Source organism: Ixodes scapularis, unplaced genomic scaffold (genome assembly GCF_016920785.2).
Source record: "Ixodes scapularis isolate PalLabHiFi unplaced genomic scaffold, ASM1692078v2 PGA_scaffold2__306_contigs__length_199485367, whole genome shotgun sequence".
Taxonomy (NCBI): domain Eukaryota; kingdom Metazoa; phylum Arthropoda; class Arachnida; order Ixodida; family Ixodidae; genus Ixodes; species Ixodes scapularis.
The window spans coordinates 48,139,755-48,150,192 of record NW_024609857.1 but is presented as its reverse complement, the minus strand read 5'-3'; the positions used below and the strand labels follow the sequence as shown (position 1 = coordinate 48,150,192).

At 43.6% G+C, this 10,438-nt stretch overlaps 1 protein-coding gene across 11 annotated transcripts; it reads right to left on the bottom strand.

The window, feature by feature from the left end:
- Window positions 1–954: 954 nt before the first annotated feature.
- Window positions 955–8,731, bottom strand: LOC115328397 (transposable element P transposase). Of its 11 annotated transcripts, none has more exons than XM_042291844.1 (13): window positions 8,503–8,731; window positions 7,286–7,386; window positions 6,530–6,726; window positions 5,646–5,723; window positions 5,512–5,589; window positions 5,378–5,455; window positions 5,247–5,321; window positions 5,110–5,187; window positions 4,979–5,050; window positions 4,311–4,388; window positions 4,180–4,254; window positions 4,021–4,110; window positions 955–3,146 (listed from the first exon to the last, which is right to left on the bottom strand). In XM_042291844.1, exons 2-13 carry the CDS (start codon window positions 7,381–7,383, stop codon window positions 991–993), a joined length of 3,153 nt encoding a protein of 1,050 aa, XP_042147778.1. In that variant the 5' UTR covers window positions 7,384–7,386; window positions 8,503–8,731; the 3' UTR covers window positions 955–990. The 11 variants fall into 11 exon arrangements, with proteins under 11 accessions (XP_042147778.1, XP_042147776.1, XP_040357042.1 ...); XM_042291842.1 differs by having other exon boundaries at window positions 5,244–5,321; window positions 8,503–8,730; XM_040501108.2 differs by lacking the exons at window positions 4,979–5,050; window positions 5,110–5,187; window positions 5,247–5,321 and adding exons at window positions 4,445–4,519; window positions 4,576–4,653; window positions 4,711–4,788 and having other exon boundaries at window positions 8,503–8,730.
- Window positions 8,732–10,438: the final 1,707 nt, after the last annotated feature.

Here is a 10,438-nt window from a genome sequence, read left to right as displayed (position 1 = left end):
CTTCTCGCCTCCCTCCTCGCTAGGCTCTCGGGAGCTCCTTGGCTCCGGAGCCGATGATTCTTTTTTTTGTTGTTGTTTTTATGTTATAAGTTTTGCAATATACGATATAAGTTTTGCAAAATGTGTAATGTGTCGAATAAAAGTTCAACTTATTGAACAGATTGAAGTACATAATCGCCACATTGACTCCTGGCTGGTGGAGCATTTTGGGAGGTTTTGGGGTCAACAACAGTAAGTGGTTTGAAAACATTTTATTGGACCACATTCATATGTACATTATTTACTTCAGAAGCTCTGTATGTTTTATAAGAAATAGATAATCACAAAAATAAATGAGTATGAAGGAGTTCGGCATATCGTACACTTCGTAATAGATTTTTAGCGGAGCCAAGTTTACAAAAGCTTTCCACAGGGAACATGCTGAATGATCCATTCACCTTCACGCCGACTCGGGCACGGTAAGTAAGTGCAGAAATAAACAAGACATCGCTATCATTACCAGGCGAAGCACACACCGGATAGTACAAATTCCAAATTACCGGCTAATATAAAACACACGAAATGGCATAGCCTGAAACTCGCTGCGGGTGAGCCATTACAAAAAAAAAAAAAAAAAAAAAAAACAATGAGAACTCTATTCGGAATCTGACAAGATTCAACCATAGATATTCAACCATGATTCAACGTCCCTAAACATTCCCCGAAATACATTTGTTCAGGACAGGAGTATTACTTCAGAAAAAAAAACGTCCAAAAAATATAGACGGGTACAGAAGTGGACACATTTTCTTCCAAACATCTATGCCTCTATAAACTATTTTCTATAGAAATTCTGCAGAAAGTGGATAAATATTTGTGTAAGGGGGCCGTGATACACATTTCCTGGAAATAAAGAAAACACATGTTTGGAGTGCAAGCTACACTGCCCAATTAATAAGCAATTTCTGTTTTTGATTTGGCAACCGCCTCTGTTAATACGCTATTAAGCTATTAACAGTTAAACTTATCAAGTTGCTTACTAGCAACCGAAGAGTGTAACCGAACTTTGTCCAAGTTCCGGTTAAGGAACCGAACATGCCAACACAAGCGTATTCGGCAAAACATTTTTAAAAACCTTTTGTGACACTCCTCTGAGCAAAGGCTGAAGCCACCCAGCTCTGAGAGTGTGTGATACAAGGCAGCACACACTCCTCTAACATGCGCTACACTCTCTATTACGGCAAGAAAGTGATTTTCTAGTTTCTGAATAAAGTTAAAGGCAGCCTGTGATGGTACTACTAGGTTTCCGAAGAGTTTCCCAGGCACGTGGTATGCTTTAAGCATAAGAAAATACTGGTGAGGCCTGGTCAAGTTGTCAGACTCATCCTTTAGCAGCTTAGAACAGCCACAGCTGCGGGTTGTCTGTTCAAGGAAAAGTTTGATCAAATAGCCTCCAACGTAGTAAGTGCACGAGTCGTCAATTATATTAGACCTGATGTCTGATGCCAGCTCAGAAATATCTTCTAGTGGCGGGAAGTTATCAACTGGAAAACATTCCACATTGTCTGCAATGGAACTTTCATGGTGCGAAAATATTGGCAACTCCTTGAGGAGGTCAGCCTTTTCATCCTCTACATTTCCATTGTTAGAGAGTCTGAACAGTTTTTTTATCCCGATGTGTTTCAGTCCCGAGGTGAACTGATTCACATTTGGGTTTGTATTGCAGCCCAGCATTTGTCTTATTGCCCCAAAAATGTTCTCCAGTGGGTCTTGCTGCAGGCGTCGAGTAAGTAAGAATTTAAAGTCATAGCTGTTTGAAAGCTCATCCCAGAGCATGAGGACACTCCTTATTGTAACTTGCCACCCTATGGTGGTTTGTGGCTGCCTCCTACTTTGGAACTTCCATGTTGAAATCCATGCGAGTTGTTGGTGAAGGAAATCGAGTATCTCAGATTCTCCTTTCAAAATTGCATGACGCAACTTCTGCCCCGTCTTCTTGAATTGCGAGCTATTTAAACAATCAAAAAGTCTGTCCATTCTATCACAAAAATAGGCTGTAGCCATGGCTGCCTCAGGAAGCTCCTTGGCATAAACAAGGGATAGAATGGCAAGACAGACTGAGGCACTCAGGACCTGTGTGGCACGCTTTACTTTCATGTTACTGAAAGGTTTTTGAAAAATGTGCCTCTCAGTAAGTTTTGGAGCCAATCGCAACCTCATCTCATGAGTAGAACGATAAAGTTCAACAATATGGGACCATTCAATGACCTCATCCCCAATGCAAAGTTTGTGGGCTTGGAGATTGTTTCTTGTTGTTTTGATGAGGTGCGGAACATCAAAGATAAAGTAAACACGTTCGTTGTCGACTTCAAAAAATGGCTTATCAGCAGATACACCAAGTTGGTTGGCTAAGCTTACGTTTGAAGCCCCCTGATCACAGACCACGGCCTTCACAGTGAAGTCAACAGTCTTAAGCTCTCGAATGAGAGAAATCAGGAGGCTCCGGATAACAGAAGACGGTGTTGAAGTGTGCCCAACAGTGTATGCGAGGGGCTGAACCCACCTCCTGGAAATTCCAGAGAGCACAACAACCAGGGCTCTATCTGCAATGGTCGAGGTTCGTTCAACACCGTCATCTGTAAATCCATGGATAATGTCGTGTGCAGAGTCGTATGTCAAGTTCTTCTTCAAAACAATCTCATCAAAAATCAAGGTGCAGACACGATCACGTGCATTCCAAGACCGCGTTTGAGATTCGATGGAGGACATGACACCAGGTATAATACCAGGAGTCATTTTTACGTTCGACAGCCACCTACGCAGTGAACGCTGAGTGGGAAGCGTTAAATGTAACGATAGAAAACGGTATGCCTGTGGGCCATGAAAGTTCAGATGCAAAGCAAACTTCTTGAGCCACAGTGGAAACCGTTTTCCTCGTCCCTTGCGCCCTAATTTTACATGTGACGAGATAAGTCCGAAAACCTCGTCTGTCACAAACGGACGCACCATTTCAAGTGCTTCGGCAGCTGTTTGAGGCATTTGCTTCTGTTGCTTGCGCAGTCTTGATATTGTCTTTCTGTAACTGGAAACCTTTGCTTGTAGGCGTTTTATGACGTCCCTGGGCCTCCTTGAGAGCTTGGCGGAAGCAGGTGTTGAACGACCAGAGCCTGCCAAAACAATACCGAAAGCACATAAGTCAGGCTACACAAAAATGATAAAAGTAGAACCCGACAGAAACGATACCGCCGAATACCGACCACTTACCCATGCTGCAGTATGTGCCCCCTTCCCCCCCCCCCCCCCCCCCGCCACTTTCGAAACGTTTGCGAAATAAACAAAGCACGTATCAATGTCCAACTCCAGACTTAAAAACCCACCCACCTAACATAAATGCTCACCCGCTTCAGCTGCTTCTCCAAGCACACCAATGTAAAAGGTGAAGCTCGACACGTGCACGGGCCTCCAAAGTGGTGACCCCCTTCCCCCCAACCTTTGGCTGTTCTGCAATTTTGCTTTCGGGCATAAGAAGCATACATCTCTGCGTTTTTCATGATTATCTCCAAATTGTGAGTGGGCATTTGCTCCGCATGTTCTGTTACCACTGTTTATACACAAATGGCTGCTATCAGAAAAAAAAATAAACTAGCTTTTAGTCTTTCAGCTGCAATAATTTCACCACAAAAACTGTATTAACATAAATTGATGAATCTTTCAAATATTGAATAATCGCGTAGTCAATCACTACGTTCAACAGGGTCATCCAAAATGAAAACTGTATGTAACAGGATTGGCAAATTACTACAGTAAGCACAGATTACTAGGAAACCACCCCTTTTCAGAGCATTTCACGGTGCCACACTTCAAAGCTTATGTTCCCCGTCACCTAGAGCCCTGTAGTGATGTTCCAAGTTATTAAGGCCAGCACAAAAATGAAGTGACAAATAATGTCACCTAATTTGAAGCAATGTGCATACTAAATGCAGAGGTACTTAACACAATTTTGCAGTGCTTAAATCTGTAGAGAAGTCAATTTATACTCACAGGTTCCAGATGATTCAGAATAGCCAACAGACGAAGATGGAGTGCTGTGGTCCAAAAGCTGGCCAGGAGAGCTGGCCATCCCCATTTGCTCTGGAAAATGTGTCACTGTTAAATACGAATGTTTGCATAAACCCAATTTGTGTAGGAGATTTATTTTACCACAGGCCGCTATGGAATGTGACGCGCTGGTACCCTCCAGTGAAATACCACAGGGGCTTGTCGCCATCGGTTGTTCTGAAAAACGGTTGCTTGTCAGATATGAGCAGCTGTTTTAAAAGAAATTATCTCACCATGAGCAGCTGCCGAAGGTGATGTTCCACTGCCTTCCATTCGAACATCCCCGGGGCTTGGTTCCGCCATCGGCTTTTCTAAAAAGGGCTTCCTTGTCAGATATGAGCCGCTCATTTAAAATAAATAATCTCACCAGAAGCTGCTGTGGGATGCGACGTTCTGCTTCCCTCCAATGGAACGTCACAGGGACATGTCGCCACCGGTTCTTCTGACAAATGTTTGGTTGTCAGCTATGAGCAGCTGTTTTAAAAGAAATGATCTCACCATGAACAGCTGCCAAAGGTGACGTTCCGCTGCTTTCCATTGGAACATTCCCTGGGCTTGGTGCCGCCATCGGCCCTTCTGAACGACATTTGCTTGTCAGGTATGAGCCCCTGTTTTAAAAATAAATGATCTCACCACGAGCAGCTGTTGAAGGTGACATTCCACTGCCCTCCAAGGGAACATTACTGGGGCTTGGTGCCGCCAGCGGTTGTTCTGAAAAACGGTTGCTTGTCAGATATGAGCAGCTGTTTTAAAAGAAATGATCTCACCATGAGCAGCTGCCAAAGTTGACGTTCCACTGCCCTCCAATCGAACATCCCTGGGGCTTGGTTCCGCCATCGGCTTTTCTGAAAAGGGCTTCCTTGTCAGATATGAGCCGCTCATTTAAAATAAATAATCTCACCAGAAGCTGCTGTGGGATGCGACGTTCTGCTTCCCTCCAATGGAACGTCACAGGGACATGTCGCCACCGGTTCTTCTGACAAATGTTTGGTTGTCAGCTATGAGCAGCTGTTTTAAAAGAAATGATCTCACCATGAACAGCTGCCAAGGGTGACGTTCCGCTGCTTTCCATTGGAACATTCCCTGGGCTTGGTGCCGCCATCGGCCCTTCTGAACGACATTTGCTTGTCAGGTATGAGCCCCTGTTTTAAAATAAATGATCTCACCACGAGCAGCTGTTGAAGGTGACATTCCACTGCCCTCCAAGGGAACATTACCGGGGCTTGGTGCCGTCAGCGGTTGTTCTGAAAAACGGTTGCTTGTCAGATATGAGCAGCAGTTTTAAAAGAAATGATCTCACTATGAGCAGCTGCCAAAGGTGACGTTCCACTACCCTCCAATGGAACATTCCCGGGGCTTGGTGCCACCATCGGTCCTTCTGAAAGATGTTTGCTTGTCAGGTATGAGCCCCTGTTTTAAAATAAATGATCTCACCATGAGCAGCTGTTGAAGGCGACGTTCTGCTGCCCTCCAATCGAACATCCCCGGGGCTTGGTTCCGCTATTGGCTTTTCTGAAAAGGGCTTCCTTGTCAGATATGAGCCGCCAATTAAAAATAAATAATCTCACCATAAGCTGCTGTGGGATGCGACATTCTGTTTCCCTCCAATGGAACGTCACAGGGGCATGTTGTTGCCACCGGTTCTTCTGAAAAATTTTGGCTTCTCAGATATGAATACCTGCTTATAAAGCTTCTGATGGAGAATTCCTGCTACAGGCGAATGATAGGTTAGTAGTGTTACCTTTCAAAGGAACAGAAAATATTCAGCACTCTGAAAGGGCATTGAAATCCCTTAGTGATGAAAATTAATGTTGAGCAATATTAATCAATGGCGAAACACAGGATCCGGCGGGTCTTGAAAAGGCACTTAGGAATCTCGGAATATCTTAAATTTTAACGGCCCGGTATGCTAATGTATGAGAACATAACAGCATGGGCAACTAAAGCTAACCTTGTAAACATGAGTGTCAGGAAGATGACTCAGACGGCATGAGTCCTCTTGTCGAATTGGATATGAACAGGGGAACGTTGACCTGCCTTATCTTTCATTTATATCACTATTGTATGCTACAAACCTAGGATGCCCTGTAAGAAGTCATACTGCACTGGCAGAACTGCCCTTCTTGATTGCAGGACACAAATTACTGTATTTCAATGCAGCTAACCTTGTGCTTTAAAACAATTTTCCAACAAACTGGGACGGATATTGGTTATGGGCAACAGTATGCGCAGGGACATTACAGGGATAATGTACAAAAATGCTAAATGAATTAGATAAAATATTTAAGCACAAACTAATAATAAAAACTAATTAAATCAGATTAAAACTTTTGAGACTGTCAAACATCGTTGACAGCATGCTGGCAGCTGGCATCAGTGACGTAGAGTTGGTGCTGCCTAAAAGCAAAATATAACAGAACTCCGTACAGACTGCAAATAAAGATTATGTTACCTTGGGCTGTTACAGATGGCCTAAGCATTTGCGGCCGAACCGTAGGGATAGCCGTTTTGGTCAGCCTTGTCTTCCCAGGATCCAAAAAGTCCTTGGCTGTGAAATGCTCACTACACAGGCGATACCCCTCATAGAGCTCCTTGGCTGTCTTTCCTAGGAGCTCAGGACGTCTGGCGTACTGTAGCCATGCTTTTGACCTGCAGAACATTGTATATACCACCAAGGTTACACATACTGTAAGGGTCAAATAAACTCCAAATATATGAGCCTCAATTGTTTTTAATGTTTCACTGCCGTTTGGTATGGCACCTCTCAGCAAAGTGTTCACGTTCTGAAGAGTTTGTTTTTCTTCTTCATGCTACTGTACAGTGCAATACAGCTAAACAAACAGATTGCATACCCACCAGGGTATGCAATCAATTTAGGCCCGAGGCAAGATAACCTTAAAATGCTGAAAGATATTGGTGTCCATAAACCAAAGTGACATGGAAGAAATCGTTTTTGCTATAGTTTGTTGCAACCTAAGACCGAAGGGCGAGGGTAAGACGGGCCGGGGAGGAGGGAGCAGACGGAACGCTGGAGAAGAAAGGGGAAACCTCCTTCTCTCCTTAGCGTTTCGTGTTCCGTCTGCTTCCTCCTCCCCGGCCCGTCTTACCCTCGCCCTTCGTTCTTAGGTTGCAACGGACCATAGTTCTCATTTCAAAATGTTATGCTTCGATCAAATGTTGTAAGGACTGCCTTAGAATCTATACGTACCTTGGGTCACGTGGAATTCGAAAAAACTTGACATGTGGCTTCTTTGTTTTGCCATTGTTGGCACACCAGACCACGCAGCAGTAGCTTCCGTAGGACATAATCTGGGCCAGCGGGGGAGGGAGAGTTTAACATCTACTGAAGCCTAGCCAATGGCGCGTTCCTTTAGTTCAACGGAAGGTAGCACAATAGCGGCTGGTGAAAAAATAAACTGATGGAAATTTAAACAATGTCACAAGATATTGCCATGACGCAATGTTACAATAAACCCATGACACGTATTAACACAGACGGGTGAAAGAAATATTGTGAAGTTTGTGAAGTTTACGCAATCTTCATGCATCATAATCGAACGCAGTGTCTAGAGTGCCATGCCACAGCACTCCAACCAAGTGTTCAAGTGACGTCTGACTGGTTTTACCCAACGTTCGAATGTCATCCTTAAGAGTAAAACAGGAATTTAAGCATAGTACAGCGGTACGGCCAAAATAAGTAAGACTAATCTACCTCTACTGTTTCTGGTAAATTGGCCGTCAATATTTTGAATTTTGCTTTCTTACATAGAAAATAATGTCAGCGAACCATAGACCTAAATTTCGAGCTCCATTTGGTGATGTAGCGATGTAGTGGGAACCATGTTTGAATAGTCCTCCGTACATTCTCAGAGTGTCCGAAAGTTCCATGGATGTCCTATCCTGGATGTCCCGTGGACGTCCATAGGATATATATGCTGCTTGGGAACTTTATTAAATATCTAAATTTGATACTGCGTCTCGCAGTTTTTTTCCCCCGAAATTCTATGCATGTGTTTGTCGTCGTAACTGCAGCATACTGCAGCTCGTATGGCAGTACACACAAGTCATGTAGCTCGCTTGAGCGACGTTCGCTGTTTCGCTTCTTTTGCACGTACTTTATGTGATAAATCAAAGCAGCGACGCGCCATTGAAAGAATGCATGTCAAAATATCAATATGACTCAATGGACACCTTGCCCCGAATTCGTCGCACTGCGAACGACTGTCGACCCAGCTTTAGTCAGTGAATTAACTTCAATCTATGACGGCATAAGTCCTCTCAACAGCAATCCACAGATGTCTGATGGCACTTGAACACGCATGAACAAAGCTCTGCCCGAGGGGCGTCGGACGGCAACCCAGACTCAGCAAATTCAAAAGCCAGCTTTACAACACAGTCGAGAGACAAATGAGCAAAACGACTTACCTTTTGTTTAAAAATCTAGGTCCAGGCAGCCCGACGGAAACACGAGAAGCTCAAGCCATATCAAGCCGCTCAGCTCTACAAACTCACGCCGAGCATGAGAGCACGCGGCGGTCATTCGTCACTTTGTTTCAAGCAAAGTCGACCGAACACGCTGTAGCATAAAACGGAGAAGAACGGCACGGACGGCACGGACGGTACGGCACGGACGAACGAAGCACGGACCGCACGGACGAGCAGAGGTGACGGCGTGCAAGCAGACAGGCCATGGCAGGCGCCATTCATCACGTGGTTTTTGTGACGTATTCGATTAACACTATTTAGTCGTTTTAAGTACTTTAAAAAACTCTAAAGCATAAAAATTTAGAAAATAAATACTTTTCAGAGAGAAAGCTGTAATTAATATTAACCAAATTACGGAAAAGCGCCACGTAGCGGAGGGTATGAATCCTACTATCTGGGCCGCGAATCGGCTTCAGTGTCCTCTCTTTACGTTTACTATATTACTCTATGCTGCTGACGCCATAGAGATGCTGCCGCTGCTCTCGTGTATGTGTGTGATTCTTTTCATATTTTTTCCCGTCATTTTTCGTCGTCTCCGCAGTCTCGAATAGTTCGTTTTTTTTTTTTTGTTGTTGTTGTTTTTGTTTTGTGTGTTTGCTTGATACTACGGCATTTACGGGGATTCGCGGAACAAGTCCTGCTACGGTTTGAGGGACATGTGTGGCAACTAGCCACCGATGACACTGGTCGATTATCGATAGACCTCTCTGTCAACAGAGAAAGACTTAAAGTTCATGTTCAAATGCCTTCGTGCCAGCTATTGTGGGACGTATATATACGATCGACTGGTGAGAAACAACTTATTTACGGGCTTTCTTGGTCATGTGGGACGCAAGCAAAGTGCTGCAGTCGTTTTTTTTTTTTTTTGTGATAGAATAGCATCTTGTTCGTTATTATCCGTGTACGGTGACGTCAATATTTGTAAATATGCGTGGTAATATTCTAGTCTTCACTGGAAAGTGAATAACAAGTTTTTGTGATTATACAAAATTCGTTGTTTGTGCTTATGTGTTTATTTATACTAATTTTATTGCCTTTACCGCGTTTATACTAAAATCTTAAGTTTATTAAGGTAATACTAATATTGTATACAAAATAAGTTATATTTTGTTCTAAGGCAGCTCGAGCCCATAAGGAGGAGTAAATTAGTTGACTGTAAATAGTAAGTTTGCTACTTCTGCCACACGGAAAAGTTAATCTATTTTCAATAAATGATATGGGACTTAAGCAGCTCGCGGTCTTGAGTGATTATACGAACATCGCAAGCTGATTTGTCGACCCCATAATGTCATTCGATCGAAATTACGTTACTTTTGCCACGTGGCCGGGGTATAATGCAAGAATTCACTGGCTGCGCGCGATAACATCGCTTACATGAACGTAAGTGGCACTTGTCTCGCCGTGTCCGCGTTGACTACGTCTACCTGCTTTTTAAATGTGATCAGTTTTGCTGTGTCCAATCACTGCGTGTCTCGGAATTTCGTCGACGTATTTCTGTGTAAAATATGCATTCATACAGCAATAATTGCGTGACTCAATGTTTTCCTCTTATACGCCTACATCGTGCCATTTCATACCGATTATTTAGCGGTGTCATATTTTGCCCGGGTAATAAAATGTTTTCTAGACCCGTTGATATGTGCAGCTTTCATTTTAGCTAATACACTCTCAAGAAAAAAAGGTGTAAAAGTGTGTATCGTTACGCCCTTTGTCCCATATAATACGCCCCAAAATTTCAATTCGAAGTACAGCGCCCTACAGACGAACAGACGGCCCGAAATTTTACGAGGGGCTTGATAGCCGTGTGGTACAACTTTCTAAATAGCGTCACCGGCTCTTGACTTGCGAAATGAGCTCTACAACCCTATGGATCTTT